Source organism: Talpa occidentalis, unplaced genomic scaffold (genome assembly GCF_014898055.3).
Source record: "Talpa occidentalis isolate TD23 unplaced genomic scaffold, MPIMG_talOcc4v2.1 talOcc4.7, whole genome shotgun sequence".
Lineage (NCBI taxonomy): Eukaryota > Metazoa > Chordata > Mammalia > Eulipotyphla > Talpidae > Talpa > Talpa occidentalis.
In genome coordinates this window covers 117,387,028-117,408,580 of record NW_023605083.1, presented here as the reverse complement: position 1 = coordinate 117,408,580, position 21,553 = coordinate 117,387,028, and the positions used below count along the sequence as shown (strand labels likewise).

Sequence of the window (21,553 nt, the reverse complement as noted above, 5' to 3'; positions counted from 1 at the left end):
ATAAATTCAGGCCTACTCACAAATAAGTCTTCTTGGAAGAAAAAACAAAGAGGTCTTGAGGAAACTGAACATGAATAGGAAAAAGAGGGGGGACATCTGAAGAAAATTAGGGACTCCACAGATAAAGTGGACATTTCTTCACTAATTTTCTCAGAGCCTACCTTGGTAGAGAGAATGCTCTAAATCTAGAAATTTTTACCCTGTGAAATGTCAGATTCCACAATTACATTTTTTAAAGAAGATTTATTTATTTATGCATACAAGAACTGGAGTACAGACCAGAGGTGCAGGGGCCATGAGAGGATTCACCAGAGACAGAGTGGGGAACAGAACAGGTAGACTGACTGAATACACTTCTGAGGGGAGCAGCGGGCAAAACAGAAGCCTGCTGTGCCATATGGGTAGCTCCCTTGCTGGCTGGGGATCAGACTCGTGTTGCAGAGGCTGTGATAGCTTCACAGTGCTGTGTTCAAACCTTTGCGCCACCAGGGAGGCCCCCACAATTACATTTAATTTTTTTTTTTTTTTTTTTTTTTGTGGGACCCTTGCCGGTGGCTGGGGAACGAACCAGCGCTGCAGAGCTGCAGACAGCCTCGCAGCCCAGCGCTCAACCGCTGCGCCACCAGGGGAGGTCCACATTTAATTTTTATAACTAGTTTAATAATTGTTGTCTCCCACCTTCATTTCACTTGAAAAATGTCAGGGTCTTAATTAAAACATCCTGGTATCTGGAATATTAATAGGTAATTAGGAAAAGTTTCTTCTTTTTGCTCACAAATCCTTGGTAGTTTTAACACCTTAGCTTCCAACTTCTTGTTGTAAAAGCTTTATTGGGTCACTTTCCTTCTTATTTGGAAAGCTGTTGACAGCAAAAGAGTAATAAATGAACTGGGACAGAGAAGTTAGCAGTGCTGGGAGAGGCAGTGGTTTGGGGCTGTTGTTTAAAGTGTTTATATAAATCTGTGTACATCTCCTTTTTTTTTTTTAAAGAATGTAATTGATCGGAAACCATACCCTGATGATGAAAATGTAGTGGAAGTGAAGTTTGCCCGCACACCTGTCATGTCTACGTATCTGGTGGCATTTGTTGTGGGTGAATATGACTTTGTAGAAACAAGGTCAAAAGATGGTGTGTGTGTCCGTGTTTACACCCCTGTTGGCAAAGCAGAGCAAGGAAAATTTGCGTTAGAGGTAAATGTACTTGAAGAGGATTGTTCCAACAGTCCATAACTCCAGGTTGGGGAATTTACATTTCTGATCAATTATTAGTACAATTATTTGTAACTTAATCTGAAATTTGTTGTGCTACTTTGCTTTTATTTTTAATATGATTTTGGAATTTTACCAGCCTTGGTATTGCATTAATATTTTATAGGATAATGATTAAGAGAATATTAAAGTGGAATTTATCCAGAAAGTGGGTGGGAAAATATGTAATTACATTTTTCATACCAAGTTTTAAGTGGATTAAAGTTTGACCAACATATACAAAACTTGGTGCTAAGGTAGTCTTCGGAGGTAGGGCTCCCTGGGGTTTTTAGTAACTTGAGATACTTTGGCTTGCAACAGGATTCCTTTGTGGATTTCTATATGAATTATAATAAAATATTTATCAGATGGTTCTTCTGTTTATACTTTTATAGGTTGCTGCTAAAACCCTGCCTTTTTATAAGGACTACTTCAATGTTCCTTATCCTCTACCTAAAATTGATCTCATTGCTATTGCAGACTTTGCAGCTGGTAAAGTAAATTTCATTTTATTGCTGAATTGTAATAACTTTTTGATTTTATGATTTTGAGGAAGAAGTATGTATATATATCAATAAATGTTTATTTATTTTATGAAGGTGCCATGGAGAACTGGGGCCTTGTTACTTATAGGTATGTTAATGATGCATTACCCTGCCTTATCTTTTCAATCACTGATTTCATTAGAGCTTCACTCCTAATTATAACTGAGTAGTTTTTGCTTTGAGATCTGCAGTAAATTTTCCTACCTTCCCCCACTTGTGTGCCCATTGCAGAAATGCAGATGAACACCCTCTGGCAGGCACTCTTACCTTATAGTATAAGATTTTAAAGTTAGCATCTGGCATTAGTAATATTTTTCAATATATTTTTGGCTGAGTTTCTCATTTTGGTGCCTTCTCTTTCTCCCAGTAGTTTCATAGTTATTTACCCAGCTTGAGGAAGAACTTTTCCCTGATTTAATATCTTCTAGCCAATTTTATACATGTTTTTCACCATATACAAACGTGGGTTGTCTAATTTTTAAAATGGATCTGTAAACAAGTTTTTTACTTTTTTTCCATTTCCTTCTTTGATGAGCTAAGTTTTGGACAGCTTGCTCAGTGGTTTTTTTGGGACTGCGGAGTGCATCTTCCCCCTTAATGGAAGGACTGCTGTCTCTCTATACTTAGCATAATAATCCTTAATCCCTTAGACAAAGTTTTCCTAAAATTTCAGGCAGCTGTCCTGTCAACAAACTGATAATTAAACTCGCATCATGTCTTTGATCTTCTGTTGTATGAATTCTATTGGAACAGTCTTCACTCTTCCTGGAATGTTTTCTATTCTGTATACTTGGAGGAAATGTTTTCTTGACATCTCTAGCTCCTGACTTGGCCACCTTATTTACTGTTTGAATCTCCCTCCCCAACTTGTTCATGTCTGCTTTTATTGCAATACTTTCATTGTTTAATTTTTTTTTTTTTAAATACAGGGAGACTGCATTGCTTATTGATCCAAAAAACTCCTGTTCCTCATCACGCCAGTGGGTTGCCCTGGTTGTGGGACATGAACTCGCCCATCAATGGTTTGGAAATCTTGTTACTATGGTATTTAATATTTTTAAGTGCTCAAATATATTTTATCTCCATCCTGCTGCACATAATTTTGGCTACATATTATTTCAGGTTTGGCTAGAACACTGCCCCCAAAAAATTGAACCATAAAAACACTTTATTTGAAAACGTCCACTTTGAAAAGTGTACAGTCTTTATTCAGCAGAAAATGCTTCCTAAACTGATGTAGAATTCTGCAAATGTGGGAAAAGTAATGACACTAATTTGGGGAAAGAACAGTTTCTCTGAGGTAGAGTGATTCCATGCAGTGAGATTCCAGGCTAACTGTACTTTTGTGAGTCATATTTATTATGTAGTTAAGTAACTGAAGTGTAACCTGGTAAATAACAAACTAATCTTTGATTACGTTGAATTTTTTTAAGATTTTTTTAATTTATGCATACAAGAACTGGGGTGTCGGCCAGAGGTGCAAGAGGTGAGGATTCACCAGAGACAGAGTGGGGAGCAGAACAGGCGGATCTACTGAAATACACTGTTGAGGGGAGCAGCGGGTGAGACAGGAGAGGTCTGTTATACATGTGCATTAGCTCCCTGATGGGGGATTGAACTCAGGCCTCAGTGGCTGGTAGATAGCTTGACAATTAACCTCTGTGCCACCAGGGAGGCCCCCTAATGTAGCATGTTTGTTGCTATCAAACAATTGTTTATGCTCAACTTTGAGTTGACTATTTTTTATTACTATATTTTAAAGCTACCAGCAATAAATTTTAGTAGGGGAAATGTGCTTTTAAACTTTTTACCAAGTTTGAGTTACTGCTATTCTAGTTATTGGATGTCATTGTTTCATTAACTGAAATTCAATATCTTAGAGATAAGTTGGAGAATAGCTTTGTACCAGCTTATCTCAGTATAAACTACTAAGTGCCCAAAACACTGAGACTAATAACATTTATCATTTAACATTGAAAATGTTTTATCGTTTCAGAATTTTAAAATGCCCTCTTGTTTTTCACCATTGCCTTAGTCCTTTAGCATCTTTCTTGGATTCATACTTTCTTCCCATAAGATATTTAATCAGCTTTAATGTAAACTGGATTGAAATTATTACTGAATCCAAGGGGTTTATCTCTTGGCTTGTCTCAGCTAATCGATCAAGTAGAAAAACTTTGAGGAGTTAATACTTGAATCAAGATGTGGAAGGATAACTTTTAAAGTACCTTCTCACCTTCCTGAAGGGAGTTAGGCCCTTTTTTTTTTTTTTTTTTCAAAGATTTATTTTATTTATGCAAGAGCTGGGGTACAGGCTAAATGCGTGGGAGGGTGAGAGGATTCACCAGAGACACGGCGGGGAACAGAACAGGCAGACTGACTGAAATACACTGCTGAGGGGAGCAGCGGGTGAGACAGGAGAGGTCTGCCGCGCCATGTGGGGAATCTCCCTGGCCGGCCAGGAATCGAACCCACACTGCAGAGACTGTGGACGGCTTCACAGAGCTGCGCTCAACCCGCTGCGCCACCGGGGAGGCCCAGGGAGTTAGGCTCTTTATAGGATTATTGGTATTTATTTGGGCAAGGTGGGGAGCATGGTGGGATGCCTGGGATCTTGACTGCATAGGCACAATATAATTTCATGATTAAATCATGCTTCTTCATGGATTGCATGTTCAGAAGGCACCCAGGTTCCCCCTTTTGTTGGGGATTTTTATTATGCAAATGACTGTTAGTGAATCTAAGATAATGTGAAGTCACTGAGAGTCTTCTTTGGGCTTGTTGGTTTAACTAGTTAAGGCCGGAATCAAGCCTCGCCCTTAGTTGAACAGTGCTCAATAGCATTGAAAATGCAGTTTTATTTTGTAAAACTTCTGCCTTTTAAGTAATGAAATCTCTTTCTAAAACGTTTTTTAAATTGATTTTCTCTGTGATCCATTATATTCTTTGTCTACTATTTACTCTTATTAAGAAGTGAGAATTTTGTACTTTCACTACAGGTCTACTTACTGCCATGACATTTTTGTTAACTTCATGTAATCCATACTTTAGCAGTACTGCCTTTCTTTTATCTAGAAAGTTTAATTTTTCAATCAGCAATGATTTTTTTCTGGTCATTATTGAAATTAGTTTCCAATTTTCCTTGTTTGGTCCTGGTAGCTTTCTGTTGTTCTTGTTTTTTTTGTTTTTTTTTTCCCCCAAGAGAAGTTATAAGAGAAAACTAAATTTTATATGACAGTGTAGGGTCTTGCCTATATTTTATTCACTCTCTTCCCCTTTTCCATGTAAGGATTTTTTCCTCCCCCTTCTCTTTACTCCTTTTCTGCCACTAGTAGTGAAAACTTACTTAGCAGTGTTTTTAAATGCCCTTCAGGCATAATGGTAATATCTCCAGCTGCTTTTCTTCTCTTTTAGGCATCTCTTTTGTTCAGAGATATGAGTTATTTATGAAATGTTTTGAATTGAAAATTGGTAAGATTTTAGCGTGTAGTGAAAGAAATGAGTTTTTCAGATTAGCACAATGACAAGGTTTTTCTTTTTAACATATTTTCATCTTCTTTCTTAGGAATGGTGGACTCATCTTTGGTTAAATGAAGGCTTTGCATCATGGATTGAATATCTATGTGTAGACCACTGCTTCCCAGAGTATGATATCTGGACTCAGTTTGTTTCTGCTGATTACACCCGTGCCCAGGAGCTTGATGCTTTAGATAACAGCCATCCTATTGAAGTGAGCCATACTTTCCAACCAGTGGCATTTGTGCTTATTTTTATTGAAATAAGTAACTTGTTATAGAGATACTTGGGACTGAAAAGAAAATTGCATGGGTGATTTCACTTGTTTTTATAGCATATTATTTCCAGTCTGTAAGATTAAGTTCTAATTGTTTCTTTTCAAGGTAGGCAATATAAAAATGTGATTTTTGTAGAGGCAAGTAATTTGTGCCCATAAGTATTCACTAAGTAGATTTTTATGGTTTTTATGAGACAACCATACATGTTAGGTAATATGCGTAAGAGAAAACATCATAATTCCATTTATTCAAAGAAAATTCTGAACATTTTCTTTGTTGTTGTTGTCTGTTTTTATGTTTTAATTCTCTTGACTTAGCTTATCCTAGTTTATTCATATGAATTTTGCCTGCAGAGATCTAGATTTAGTCTAGCTTGACATATTTAACCAGGATTCTATATGTCATTACCATTAAAACAAGAAATCAAATGTTTTCTCTCCTCTCTCACCTCCCATCTTAATAAACAGACCCATAGTGACTTACCTCCTATCAAGACAGAGTCAAGACTGGAACCTGGGCCCAAGAGCTAGTGGGGATTGTGTTCTATATTCCAGTTTTTAATATTAGTTACTATACTTTTTTTAAAAGGATGATCATTATAAATTATGAATGAGCTAAAGGCAGAAATATATCTTACGAGTTAGAAGAATTTTCCTAGAAAGCTTTTTATGTAATTCAGTATTACAGGCTGTCTGCTTCCTGTCATAACCCTGAATCACACTGTCTGCCAGGTCAGTGTGGGCCATCCTTCTGAAGTTGATGAGATATTTGATGCTATATCATACAGCAAAGGTGCCTCTGTCATCCGAATGCTTCATGACTACATTGGGGATAAGGTAAAAAATATTTTAAAAAATTTTTGCATTCTTTTATGTTGAAATCATAGGGTTTTGTTTTTTTTTTAAAAAAAAAGTCTGATTTTGTCTAGATTTTCTAAATATTTTTTCTAGAAATTACTTAGAAGGATATTATTCCACTCTGACTTATCTTCACTTCTTTTTATGTTGACCTCTTTTACAAATGATGTGCAAATATGTTTGGTAGTGGGTGGGAGAGTGGTATAAAACTTAAAAGCAAAGTTGAAGGCAGAGTTTGCATTCTTAAATAAAAGGCAGTAGACACTAGAGGACTGTGTTTTTCAGTAAATCTAACACTCAACTAATTTAGGTACATTCGTTTTTGAAAGCTGAGATGCAAATATACTATAAATCCTAAGGTCTGACTCTCCTGGATTTTAACCATTGTGTTTTTTCAGGACTTTAAGAAAGGAATGAACATGTATTTAACCAAGTTCCAACAAAAGAATGCTGCCACAGGTAATCTTTAATAGCTTGAGATAGAAATGAAATAAAATGTTGACACTGCTATCCAGGGTGATGAATCATTTTATCTTTTTTCTAAATACTTAACTTTTCATGCAAGGGTAGAAAGTAAAGTTGGCTTATTGAAGCCATGTGTTAAGTTATAGGTCAGCATGAATCAGGATCCAACTGTCCCTGTGGTCCCCCTCCAGTAGCCTGCTTTCCATAACTCAGTGTTTTGCCACTTTAAGAGTCTGAGGAGTTCTATTTACCTTACTAAAGCTTGTTATTTTTGGTCATTTGTTGTCTTTGTGGCCCTAAATTGATCACTAGCCATTATATTTAGCTGCAAATTAGCTATTTTTAGGAGTGAACTTGTGGAATTAACAAAATTTCAGTGAAGTCTTAAAATTTTTAGCTTATGATGGTCTATAACTTATGAGATAGCAGGGTCAAAAGGAAGAATAAAAGTGTAATAGTTGATTAAATATGAAGAGGAGCCAGAGTCAAGAGTTTTGAGTTCTTTTGTGAACCAAGACAGTTTAAAAATGTCATTAATGTCTAATAGAAAGAATGACAGAAATTCAGAGAGGCCTGGCCGTGGGCTGTACCTGAGGTTTGTGACCTGTGAATTAAAAATACAGTATCTGTTCAGGACATGATGTAACTGTGACTCCCCCCCACCCCCCTACCCCCCCACCCCCTTGTAAATTTCCATCATCTTAGTTTGCAAAATAGTAAGGCATTCTGTTCCTTAAAGCAGGGCCATAGAAAAATGGGCTTTTGGAAGTTTTGTCTTTTGCACTCATATATAATGTATGAGGAAAGAACCTTGTACTTCTTAAATTGTAATGTACATAGTCACCTGAGGTCATTTAAAAGGTTTCTAATTCAGTAGGTCTGGGCTGAGGCCTGAGAGTCTGCATTTCTAACAAGCTCCCAGGTGAAGCCACTACTACTAATTCATGGGCCACACTTTGAATAGCAAGACCTACTGTGTAACTTTTTGTTGTTGTTATTTATGAAAGGCATTTGGCAGCTTAAATACTTTTCAGTTCCCTGTCCATGGCTTTCACCTTCTTGCTGCAGTTTGGATTTCTGTCTGCACTGCTCTTCCCTAATTCATGCCCTCCTGATGAGAATGTCATCCCTCAGCTGGAGTTCTGCAGTTGCCAATTCACTCACTGCCTCTTGACTTGCTTTACTCCCTTTGATTTCAGTTCTCACTGTGAGGCCCACGTTTATTTCTAAAGTGAATATCTAATTGTATTGTCCTATTGATGCACATTCCCTTCACATTACAGTCTGTTTTCTTTGTAAGCCAGTCCTGAGCACTGCAGCCCCTGCCTACTAGTTTAGCCTCATCCCCTCTTCCTTCCCCATATGTACCCTCTATCTTCAACTTATTTGAACATATTATTATTAATGATACTGTCTTTTCTTATACTTTCCCCTTTGTGCACAGACCATTTATTCTTTCTGATATGCCTTTTCCCCCATCTAATGAACCACTAACTCTTTAAGGTACAAACCAAAAATCAGCTCTTGGATTTCTTTGGATTTTTCTTTAAGTGCCTTTCCCCTGTTCATGCCCTCATGTAGCATCTGTCACATTAGAATGCTGTTTGACTAACCCTCCCTCCAATGCTGTTTGACCATGTGGGTTTTGCTTTAACCTGATCAACACTGAATATTTGTTAACTCCTACAAGTGAGTGGATTATAATGGTTTTAAGTTTGTGGATGATTGTTTAGTAGTGATGTTGAACTTGTTTCTATTCTTGTTTGAACTTTTGTTTACTTTAATTTTTAAAAAATATATTGGAAATTAAGAACATCTTAAAATATGAAACCAGTTTTTGTAATAGACTTTACTTAATGGCGACGTAAGGGGACACAGTTAATTTGGCCCACTGAACCTGAACCTGAAAGAACCAAGGAGTTGGTCGGCAATTCAGTGTTAAGGATTACATGAGTTTTATGGTTTGTGTAAGAAAATAAAAACATAAACATTTTAGATTTTCATTGTTTATGTTTATCATCTAGAGGATCTCTGGGAAAGTTTAGAAAATGCTAGTGGAAAGCCTATAGCAGCTGTGATGAATACCTGGACCAAACAGATGGGATTTCCCCTGATTTATGTGGAAGCAGAACAGGTAAACTTATAAAAAGTTCTTCATCTGATATTATATTAAATGAAATTCAATAGTGTTACCAAATTTGCTTTTTTGTATTTTTAACTATTCTAGGTGACTTTTCAACCAGTTCTTGCATTCTCTCCTCAGTGATTTCTTCTTTTTTTTAATATTTATTTATTTATACACACAAGAACCAGGGTACAGGCCAGAGGTGTGGGGGGGTAAAAGGATTCACTAGAGACAGATTGGGGAACAGAACAGGCATATCAACCAAAATACACAGCTGAGAGGAGCAGTGGGCGAATCAGGAGAGGTCTGCTGTGCCATGTGGTCAGTTCCCTGATTGGGGATTGAACTTGTGCTGCAGCGGCTGCTGGGAGCTTCATAGGTTGCGTCCCAACCCCCTGCACCACCAGGGAGGCCCTCCTCAGTGATTTCTTATCTGTATATAAAAGTTTGCCTCCCACATCATTAACATTCATGCTTATGGTAGGAAACAAAATGTTGCCTATTCTTACAGTCCCGAAGAAAAACACTGTAAACTAGCAATTACAGCTCTCTAAACATCAAGTGTGGCTTAGTCCAAGAATGCAAAGTTGATTTAAAGTAAATTAACAATCAGAGTGTGGCCCCTAGTCACTACATAGACATAATCACCTCAGTAGATGGAGAAAAACCATTTGGAAAAATTCAATACCTATTTATAATATTATTCTTTAAAATCAGTTTTTAATGTTGGTTGGATGGTAATGTGATTTTTGATCAGAATTTTTTTGCACTTATATTAGTTCACCTGTTAACTGAATTCAGAGAAAGGAACTTCAAAATCAGAACAGGACTGAGAATTACACATCAGTCTTAAATGCTTACTGGAAAGTTTGACTTTACTTAGTTTAATTGTATAAAAATGTTCTCTTGGGCCTCCCCGATGGCGCAGGGGTTGAGCGCTGGGTTGCGAAGCTGTCCACGGCCTCTGCGACACCGGTTCGATCCCCGGCTGCTCCCCGGCCACTGCAGGAGGGTCCCACATGGCGTGCGGACCTCAGCAGTGTCCTTCGGTCCTTCTGCCTGCTCTGCTCCCCGCTCTGGCTCTGGTGAATTCTCGCACCCTACCGCACTTCTGACTGTACCCAGTGCATGTATAAACAAACAAACAAATAAATAAATAAATAAACATGCCTCTATTTAAAAAAAAAAAAAAATGTTCTCTTAAATGTTTTTTGCCATGTTTGTGAGCTGCATGGGGAATTACTGTTCATTTTTAGGAAGAAGGTTCACAGTTCTTTTTTGATAAGTATGTGTTCTTGTTGTTCTGCATTGTCCACAAAGTTTCACAAAGATTGTCCTGATGTGTCAATCTATGTTAAATTAGTAAATTTGCTTTTCTGTACTTTTAAGAATTCAAGATAACATTTATACCAGCCCTGTGCTCTCAGAATCCATATTTACACAGTACATTTCATTGCTTGTAAGTTACCCTGCCAAAGCCACATGAATGTATTTTATAATAAAAAATACATGTTGAAGGATGTTGCAGTTAGATTGGCTGCAAGGATTTGAAAAGGCAGTTTAGGGACTGCAAATGATCCTGTCTGGTGGGAAAAGATATCTAAGTTCAGTGAGGCACCACTTGGACTAGGATGTTTCTTTCTGGTCTTCTTTCTCCACTTTGGACTAGTCTATTATCGGACATGACTGAACAAACATGACATTAATATTCTATGTAGAGGGCCTCCCTAGTGGCGCAGGGGTTAAAGGCACAGCACTCTTAAGTTATCTCTAGCCACTGCGACTTGAGTCCCATCCCCAGCCAAGGAGAGCCAACCCACATGGCGCAGCAGACCTGTCCTGTTGTACCTGCTGCTCCCCTAGCAATGCATTTCTGTACATCTGCCTGTTCTCCTCCCTACTCTGTCTCTGGTGAATCTTCTCACCCCCCACACCTCTGGCATACAGCCCAGTTCTCGTGTACATACATAAATCTTTTTGTGTACATAAAAAAAATCTTAAAAGAAGTATTCTATGTAGATTGACAAATAGTTTTGATTTCATCTGTTTTAAGAATAATAACGGCCTCCCCCGGTGGCGCAAGTGGTTGAGTGCCACTGTCCGCAGACTCTGCAGCGCCGGTTCCATCCCGGCCAGCCGGCCAGGGTCCCACAGGGCACAGCAGACCTCTCCTGTCTCGCCCGCTGCTTCCCTCAGCAGTGTATTTCGTCAGTCTGCCTGTTCTGTTCCCTGTTCTGTCTCTGGTGAATCCTCTCATCTTCCCGCGCATCTGGCCTGTACCCCGGTTCTTGTATTAAATAAATAAATAAATCTTTAAAAAAGAGAGAGAGAGAGAATAATAACATACAAAGGTGATTGTTCCTTTTTGTGTTTGGGGATTTCATTGCCTCTAAAACTATCAATACCTTAAAACTATTAAACCATTTAGTGATTTCACATAAAGCAGACTATTAGGGCCTCCCCGGTGGTGCAGCAGTTGAGCGCTGGGCTGCGAAGCTGCCCACAGCCTCTGCAGCACCTGTTTAATCCCCGGCCACCGGCGAGGGTCCCACATGACGCACAGACCTCTCCTGCAGCGCCCGCTGCTCCCGTCAACAGTGTACTTTATCAGTCTGCTTGTTCTGTTCCCCGCTCTGGCTCTGGTGAATTCTCTCATCCTCCCGCGCTTCTGACTGTACCCAGTGCTTGTATAAATAAATAAAAATCTTTAGAAAAAAAAAATTTTAAAAAAAGTTAAAAAAAAAAAAGCAGACTATTAGACCATACATTTTTTCTTCAAACAGAGCATGCTTTCAAGAGTGTGATAGTTTATTAGTTTGAACAGAGGATGCTGCTAATACTCCACTTCCATTATTATTGGCATTCAGTTAACTTTCCCATCAAGCTGCTTTCAAGGCCTTACTTTCTTTGTTGTTTTTTGTCACATACACAGCCAGAATCATCCTTTATTTTACTTTATACTACAAAGCCTGTGTATGACTTAATCCTTTTAAAGATAGCACTCGGCAGGGCCTCCCTAGTGGCACAGGGGTCAAAGACACAGCATTATCAAGCTGTCAGGCTGTCACCAGCCACTGCAGCACAAGTTCAATCCCTGGCTGGCCAGGGAGCTAACCCACATGGTGCAGCAGACCTCTCCTGTTTCGCCCGCTGCTCTCCTCAGCAATGTCTTTCAGTAGATCCACCTGTTCTGCTCCCCACTCTGGTGAATCCTCTCATCCCCTCCCTCCCGCACCTCTGACCTACTCCCCAGTTTTTGTATGCAAAAATAAATAAATCTTTAAAAAAAATAGAGAGAGCTCTGCAACATATAATTTCTTGATCACAATCTGTTTCTCACTTATATTCCCTAATTTTAAATGGTTTTGTTTCATCTATTTCTGAATTGATTTAGAAATTACCTTTAAATTTTTTCAAGGAAATCTATATTACATATAACTTAGCAGTAATATAGTGTACGTTCATTGGTAGTTTATGGCATCAAAGTGGCCATTGCTTCCTCACTCAAATTTTTAGTTTTTAAGATTTATTTATTTATGCATACACAAACTGGGGGGTATAGGCCAGAGGTGTGGGGGGGTGGTGAGGGGATTCACCAGAGACAGAGTGGGGAACAGAACAGGCAGATCGACTGAAATACTCTGCTTAGGGGAGCAGCGGGCGAGTCAGGAGAGGTCTGCTGCACCATGTGTAACTCCCTGTCTGGGGATCAAACCTGTGCTGCAGTGCCTGGGGATAGCTTCATAGGTTGTATCTTAACCCCTGGGGCCCACCAGGGAGGCCTTGTGCCCAGTTTCTGTTTTGTTGTTTTTTTAAAAAAATATTTATTTATATAAGCACTGGGTACACTCAGAAGCGCAAGAGGGTGAGAGAATTCACCAGAGCCAGAGCGGGGAACAGAACAAGCAGACTGATGAAATACACTGCTGAGGGGAGCAGCGTGCAGCAGGAGAGGTCTGTGTGCCATGTGGGACTCTCTCCGGCAGCCGGGGATTGAACTGATGCTGCAGAGGCTGCAGGCAGCTTTGCAGCCCAGCGCTCAACTGCTGCGCCACCAGGGTGGCCCTGTGCCCAGTTTTTAAAGGTGTTATTTAAAATTTTCTAGGGGGGCCTCCCTGGTGGCTCAAGGGGTTGGGACACAACCTATGAAGCTATCAGCAGCCACTGCCGCACGAGTTTGATCCCCAGCCAGGGAGGAGACCCATACGGCACAGCAGACCTCTCCTGACTCGCCTGCTGCTCCCCTCAGCAGTGTATTTCATTCAGTCTGCCTGTTATGTTCCCCACTCTCTCTGGTGAATCCTCTCACCCTTTACACCTCTGGCCAGTGCCCCAGTTCTTGTATGCATAAATCTTTTTTAAAAATAAATAAAATTTTCTAGGGCATATTAACTAATGATAAAATAAAGCAAATGACTGCTTGATGAAGTATTTTTTAAAATATAGGCTTGTCTTTGTTGCTTCTAACGTCTTAGTTTTTTTTTTTTGTAGTTTTTACAGTTCCCCCCCATCTTATTGCAAATCTCATCCTTTGAAACATGATGTGTGCTCCTTTAATGCTGTGATTCATTCTAAAAATTTGCATTCTGAGTATTGAGCCCACATCCTAATGCAATGTTGCTACTTTTCATTGCTGCATCAGGAGGCATCTTGACTATACTGGTTTCATCTCCTATTTTGTCAGAGAAATATTGCCCCCTCCAAACCAAGAAAGAAAGTGTTACTACCACTATGGCTTTTGTTTTGCTGCTTTAGGTAGAAGATGACAGGTTACTGAGGTTGTCCCAGAGGAAGTTCTGTGCCAGTGGACCATATGTTGGTAAGCAAACAACCATAAACAGATGTTGATGAGTGAATTTGGATACCATATAGGTAGTGTTTCAACTAATAGGAAATAATTAGCCATTTTAAAATATCTTTCATCGAATTAAGTAAAAATAAGAAAACAGCAACAGAATAGAAATGAAATCTAAGGAATCATAAAGGGGGGATTCCTGGTGTACTTGTAGTGTCACAGATTGTAGATTGTAGTGTCCTAGATTTTAAAAAATTCTTTGTCTCTGTGTGTTATTGGAGATTCTAATGACTAAAGAAAGGAACACCCAAGAAGTGATATCTCTAACCTTAATCCCTAGAATAAGACTTGGTAGGCATTATGTGGGTGAGTAGATTTTTTTCCTTTAGGCATAATAAGTAAATAAATATATAAACCAAATTATTATTTAGATTTATTATGTACTGGTCATTGTGTTAAGTATTAAAACTAAACCTTATTTTATATTCTTAGCCACCTTATAGGAGGATTATATCCACTTTATATCAATAGATGAGGGAGTTAGAATTAGTTAAATCGCCCAAGGTCATCCATCTGATAATATAAAGAGTAGTAATTCAACCTTACCTGACCTTCCGTGTCTTACACTGAGCAATCCTTTTTCAAGTTTTCTATTTGTTGTTCTTGAATTAAAGGAGAAGAGTGTCCCCAGTGGATGGTTCCTATCACCATTTCTACTAGCGAAGATCCCAACCAGGCCAAACTGAAAGTTCTAATGGACAAGCCAGAGATGAATGTGGTTTTGAAAAATGTCAAACCAGACCAATGGGTGAAGGTGAGTCCAGAAATGGCATGGCTATTTTTACCTAAATTGACTTATTCCTCTCACTTTCTGCATGCATTTTATGGCTAACTCTAGATTCTAGTGTCCTCTAGTTTAGGCCAGGGCTTGCAAAACAAAAACGATTGTGTGAAATATAAGGCAGATTTTCAAATGATATTGCCTAACTGTTTTCCCTTATGCTAGGTAAAGGAGTGGTAGATAAACAGATAAAGGATAGAGTAAAAGAGGGAAAAAAATAGACTGTGTAAAGTCACATTAACTAGATGTTTGTAGTCTAGTTTTGCAACTAGATGATGTTTGCAACTTCAAACCACCCTGTCATTGTAATGACATGTTAACTTCAGTGATGTGTTGTCATCGTTGTGTGTACAACTATAATCAAGTGAGATCAGACATAGAATAATCCGCTTGTGTCACTGACCTGTGGAATTCCTTTGGCTGGTGTTTTAAACCTACTTCACATAAACAACAGCTGATAAATATTATTTTTCATTATTCTGTACTTTGTACTTGTCAAAATGAACTCATCTACTACAAACTTTTCTCCCAGTAGTTACCTAATAGTAGTTTTACATTGTCTCCGGCTTTTGTGCTTTTCTGAAAAGAGCTGTTCCACCCTCTGTTTTAGTTTTTTAGATATATTTTAAAAATATTCCCAGTGGAATATTATGTTACCACCTGAAATTAAAATCTGGAAAATTATATAGCAATATGAAAATTTTCTTATAGATGAGAAAAAGTTATAATTAGGTAAATAGAGGTGTATCCTACAGTAAAAGATAAAAGAAACCAAAAAATAAAGTATTGTGGCTATTTTTTTAATGTAGATATGTGAGTAGTACCTTATTTACTTTGTATATTATTTTGCTATTAAAATATTTTCTCTATTATCAAAAATATTTTTGACTGTTGGTAAGTAGTATATAGAGAATAATGGTAGTCTGATTATCTCACTCCAGAAATCATATGAAATTTTTATTTATTTTATTTATTTATTTTTTTAAAGTTGTGGCTAGTGTTTTTTTTTTTTTTTTTTAAGATTGATTGATTTATTTATACAAGTACTGGGTACAGTCAGAAGCGCGGGAGGGTGAGAGAATTCACCAGAGCCAGAGCGGGGAGCAGAGCAGGCAGAAGGACCGAAGTACACTGCTGAGGGGAGCAGCGGGCGGCAGGAGAGGTCTGCGCGCCATGTGGGACCCTCCTCCGGTGGCCGGGGAGCAGCCGGGGATCGAACCGGCAATGCAGAGGCCGCGGGCAGCTTCGCAACCCAGCGCTCAACCGCTGCGCCACCGGGGAGGCCCTGAAAATTTTTTTAAAACCATGTAATTCTCGGGCCTCCCCGGTGGCACAGCGGTTGAGCGCTGGGTTGAGAAGCTGCCCACAGCCTCTGCAGTGCCAATTCGATCCCTGGCCGCCAGGCAAGGGTCCCACATGGCGCGCAGACCTCTCCTGCTGCCCGCTGCCCCCCTCAGCAGGTGTACTTCGTCTGTCTGCCTATTCTGTTCCCCCCTCTGGCTCTGGTGAATTCGTTCACCCTCCCACGCTTCTGACTGTACCCAATGCTTAAATAAATAAATAGAATAGATAGATAGATAGATAGATAGATAGATAGATAGATAGATAGATAGATAGATAGATAAATCTTTTTAAAAATAAAATAAAACCATGTAATTCTCTAAAATCTGTACCTGGCGCTTGTTATTCTGTTGAGGCTCTTGGCTCAATACAGTGTTTGCAAAGGTTTAGTCTTCCTCAAAGATGACACACTGCAATCTACTGAGATTAGAATAAAAGCTTTTCACATTACTTTCTCCTTCCTCCCCCGTATTCTTTGCATTGTCCCTCATTTTGCCCCCTACCCACTATATTAAATTTCTGTTTTCTTTTGCCTCTGTATTCATCTTCAACAGATAATTTCTTTCTGTTGTGTTTCATTATAATCTGTGTGTTAGATTACCATTTATGATCTTAATTGTTTTTCACCTAAACCCAGAACTCTATTCATACCTACAAAAAAATTGTTTTAAAAATAAACAGAACAGTTTAATAATACCTATTGGATGTTTTTTCAGTTAAACCTGGGAACAGTTGGGTTTTATCGGACCCAGTATAGCTCGACCATGCTAGAAAGTTTATTACCAGGCATTCGTGACCTTTCTCTGCCTCCTGTGGACCGACTTGGATTACAGAATGACCTCTTCTCCTTGGTGAGCCTCTCTTCCTCCAGTACTATGGTAGATTTTGTTGATCAAAGGATTTTATTTTCCTGGAATGTCTTACTGAAATACAATTAGAAGAACACAGTTCTTCCTGAAAGTTAAACACCTTTGGGACCAGAGAAAATGACTAATTATTAATTAACAGGACAGGATTGACCTGTTTGGTAAATATAATTTACCAGAAACAAATCCCATTTCACTACTCCTAAGCCAGCTTTTTGTAACTATACTTAAACTATTCTTTGTAAGGCAAAATTTCATTTTAATAGAAATAGATAGGCGCCTTAAGGAAATTTTCCTACTGATTTTTTTTTAAATGAACTCAGTGATTTATATATTTTAAAAATATTAGTTGTACTTTGTTCACAAATTCTAGAATTTTTTAGCATTCTGTTCCACTTAAAATTTAATAGTCCATTTTAGCTTTAGAGTTATATTTGGCTTTATTCCAGAAAGAATTTAAGGCAAAAATTATTAGTATTATCTCTATGACTCCAACATAGGATAGACAGTTTGCAGATGTCTTTGTGATAAAATTGTCAGATTCTTCCTAGTGTTCCTTTAAATTGGACTTGAAATTTTCCCTCCCCTCTGCAGTAACTGGTTTTGGATTCCTCCTTTGTATAAAACACAGATTAGCATTGATGCACAAAACCTCACATCTGCTGATCTCATTGGTGAGAGAAACCTGTCCCAGGAGAGTTGTGTGTTTGTGCAGTTGGCTGCTGTAACATAAGTTCTTTTTCCTAACTCTATTGGTTAATTCTGAAAGGAGTCTGAGTTTGTAGTGCCTACGGGTTTGCATTCTCTTAGAAATGAGTAAAAGACAGGTTGAAGTTGGTTGACACAGTTTGCAGGTCCAGTTTTGAAAGAGCCCCTGTCAAAAACTAAACCCCCAACTACTTTTGCAACTTTTCTGATAGTATGAACATTTTCAAAGAAAAACAATGCCAAGGCCTCAGAAACCAAATAGAAAGAGGAAGTTGACTTTTTCTTTCTCTGTTTTTATTTTTTGTTGTTCTTCCCAAATTGGTAGCATTTAAGCATATCTTTTTTAAGGTGGCTCTTTTATAAATAGCAAAATAGTACATGAGGAATGTTGTCATGATGTCACTGTTACTCTCACAGTGTTCTCAGCTTGTAGTCTCACTTTCTTTAAACCAAAGACATGACTAAATAGCAATAGATAAGGCCAAAAATGTATGCTTGTATTTTTTTTGGTTTTATTTTTGTTTGAAGACTAGATTAATTTATGTTTTTTCCTATCCCAGGCTCGAGCTGGAATCATTAGCACTGTAGAGGTTCTAAAAGTCATGGAGGCTTTTGTGAATGAGCCCAATTATACTGTATGGAGCGACCTGAGCTGTAACCTGGGGATTCTCTCAACTCTCTTGTCCCACACAGACTTCTATGAGGAAATCCAGGAGTTTGTGAAAGATGTCTTTTCACCTATAGGGGAGAGACTGGGCTGGGACCCCAAACCTGGAGAAGGTAATAGATGTACTGAATGGGGAAAGAATTGACTAGAAATGGTCCTTTTTTAAAATTTTAATCATTTTATTGAGGTAACATTGGTTTAAACACTGTACATGTTTTAGGGGTATAGGTTCACACCTCTTCAAATGTATGTTACCACACCATACCCACAACCAAGGAACCAGTAACCCTCCACCACAGTCCATTTGTCCCCTTCTCCCCCCACCTTCCTCCTCTACAGTGAGATTTCTAGGATTTGTTTGGGTTTAGTTTTAACCATTTGTTTTGAAGAGGATCAGAGATAAAGGGTTAGACTAAAGAGAGATGTAGGGTCAAGAAGGAATCAAATTAGATCATCCGGTACATGTCTTTCTCCTTCTCACTTAAGAAATTGGTCCTTTTTAACTCAGCTGCAGTTGTTAGCAGTATCAATAGCATCATCTTTGTATCTTCTGGGTGTTGCTTTATATTCAGCTAGCCAGAAATTAAGACTTACTTTTTTAATCCTACCGGTGTAGTTAATATGTATCATCAATATGAAAACAGTGGTAGATATGTTGCTAAATATGCTTTGTACACAAAACAAATGGTGGACATAGCCTTTACAGAATTCTAAAGACCCATTTGTAGTCGAGAAAAGCCAAAGGAAATTTTGGGTTAAAAAAATGTGTTAGTATCATAAATTCCAGGCACCTTCCAGACAACCTGTGAAAATGCTGCAAGGCTCAGGCCAGTCTTCTGAATGAAGAAAGTTATTTGCTTCTTATTTGTGTTCTCTTCTCTGTGGGTATTTCTGTAATTATATATGTACTTCTATGCTGTTATTTAAATGTTGGAAAAGGTGATTTGAGTGCTTTAAATAGAATAATTTTCTACTATCCACTAATAATCAAAGGTGGTATTCCTCCTGACCAGCCTTTATATGGGAGTCTTTTGCAACAAGAATAGTAACTAGAATTACCTAGAGCTCTCTCTCTTTTCTTAATTGATTCAACAAATATTTATGCACCTAGTAAGTGCCAGGCACTATTCTAGGAGCTGGTGCTATAACAGTGAACAAAAGATTGTTCTTCATGGCTTACATTCATAGTGGGAGACACAGCAAACAAATGTCTAATACTCTAGGGGACAGCAAGTAAAATTAAGAAAAATAAAGTTAGGTAAGCGCTAAAGAGCAGGAGTAGTAGGAACTGTGTGTAGAAAATGGTCAAGGAAACAGTGATGAGGTGATCCTTGAGCATAAGTAGAGACCTGAAAGAGAGGGCTGAGGACATCTATAGGGTGAAAATAGTCCACACAGGAGCAGCGTATAAAGCCCTGAGCCAGCAACATGCTTGGCGTGTTCAAGGAATAGCAAGGAGGCTAATAAGGTCATGAAGGATAGAATCAGTAAGGGACAGAGGGGTGGGAAGCAGGCTAGCTCCTGTAGGACCTGTGGGCTATAGTATGAAAGTTTTCACTTTCACATTTAGTGATAATGGGGAACTTAACTGAGAGTTTAAACAAATGGTCATGACTTGATGTATCCTGTGTGAAGAGCAGGCTGAAGGTGAAAAGTGAGAAAGGAAGCAGAGACACAAGTTAGAAAGCTGTCTTGTAATACAGTCGCTGGTGGTTGCAACCAGCACTTGTAGATATAAATTTGGTGTATGTTTTGAAGGTATAACAAACTATTTGGTGGTGGACTGACTGCACAGTGGAGGGAAAAAGAAGTCTTCAAATTTTGTTTTGAAGAACTGAAAAATGGAGTTGCCGTATGCAGGGATGGGAAAGATTGCCATAGAATCAGGTTTGGGTACAAAAGGGCGCCAGGGTATGTTAAATCTGAGGTCCTTTTAGACATCCTAGTGGAGAGTATTATGCCCCAAAGTCCAGGTTACATTTAGCGTGCAGTGTCATTTAGCATTGACACTGAAGGTTGTTTAGGCTTGAGTGTAGGTGGAAAAACAGTCTGAGCACTGGCACTAAGGTGGACCAGAATCGAGAAATTGGATAGAAAAGGAGCCAGCAAGGAAAACTGACTGGCAGTGAGGTAGGAGAGTCACGAGGAAGGGGGTGTACTGAGCTCTGATGACTGCTGCTCCAGGACAGGCTAGCAGCAGCTGGAGTTTGAGGAGTGGTGGCAAACATCTTCAGAACAGGAAGAGAGAAAAAGGAAACAGCACAGGTGGGCAACTAATTTTGGTTTTTTTGTTTGTTTGTTTTTAGATAGACAACTTTTTAAAGAAATTTTATTGAAGAGGATCGGCGTTAAAGGGATAGACTGGAGAGAGATGTAGGGTTGGGGGTTAGGGGACAATATTTTCTAAGGTGGAATATTTTGTAACATGTTTCTGTGCTGATGAGAATGATGTAGTAGTAATAGAAAAGTTCATGATGTGAAAGAGAGGGGTAATTATTGGAGTAGTAATGACTGAATAGTGGGGAGGGGTCTGGATCCAGGACACAAATGGAGGAGCTGGTTTTAGACAGGAACACAGACCCATAGCAACAAGACTGGGAGGAAGTAAGTATATGGAGACAGATACAGAGAAGTTGGTAGATGTGCTTTTCTTTCTTTCTTAAGATTTAGTTCATTTATTTATGCATACAAGAAAGGTGTAGGCCAGAAGTGCAGTGGGGCAGGGTTGGGGGGAGTGAGAGGATTCACCAGAGACAGAGTGGGGAGCAGAAATAGACTGCTGGGGGGGAACAGCAGGCAAGGTAGGAGAGGTCTGCTGCGCCATGTGGGTCAGCTCTCTGGCCGGGGATTGGACTCATGCCTCAATAGCTCGATGACTGGCAATAGTTTGATAGCTCTGTGACTTAACCCCTGCACCACCAGGGAGGCTCTGTGCTTTTCTTTCTTGATGATTATAATGTGAACCTTTTGGGGCTCAAAACAGGGAGAATGTCTTTAGTTCCCTAAGTTTATAGATGGAGAGTCAAACACAGCAAAATAAAACATTGCCTTGCATCACATAGCAAGTCAGTACCAAAAATTGGTAGTTCTTATAAGAACCTTCACAAGTGCCTAGTTAATTTTATCTGCTAATCTGTATTTTTTAAAACTTGTTTTTTAATGAGTTATGGTTTAAGTAGAGCAAAACACACAGTTTGGGTGTTAATAATCCAGTGACTTGATAAATGCTACATCCCTATCACTGCAGAAGGTTGCTTCAGGCCCTTCTAGTGTCAGTCCTGCCTTTCAAGTGTCCCCCCTA

General features: G+C 38.8%; 1 protein-coding gene across 4 annotated transcripts in view; it reads left to right on the top strand.

Annotated features, from left to right (window-relative positions):
• Nucleotides 1-21,553, top strand: part of NPEPPS (aminopeptidase puromycin sensitive) — an 81,818-nt gene that overhangs the window by 49,216 nt on the left and 11,049 nt on the right. For all 4 annotated transcript variants that reach the window (XM_037495189.2, XM_037495187.2, XM_037495186.2 and 1 more), the window contains 12 exons: nt 991-1,191; nt 1,644-1,740; nt 1,848-1,881; nt 2,723-2,837; nt 5,359-5,523; nt 6,319-6,423; nt 6,843-6,903; nt 8,934-9,043; nt 13,790-13,853; nt 14,504-14,643; nt 16,728-16,862; nt 18,146-18,365. In XM_037495189.2, the coding sequence (XP_037351086.1) occupies nt 991-1,191; nt 1,644-1,740; nt 1,848-1,881; nt 2,723-2,837; nt 5,359-5,523; nt 6,319-6,423; nt 6,843-6,903; nt 8,934-9,043; nt 13,790-13,853; nt 14,504-14,643; nt 16,728-16,862; nt 18,146-18,365 (1,447 nt within the window). The remainder of the gene's footprint in view (nt 1-990; nt 1,192-1,643; nt 1,741-1,847; nt 1,882-2,722; nt 2,838-5,358; nt 5,524-6,318; nt 6,424-6,842; nt 6,904-8,933; nt 9,044-13,789; nt 13,854-14,503; nt 14,644-16,727; nt 16,863-18,145; nt 18,366-21,553) is intronic.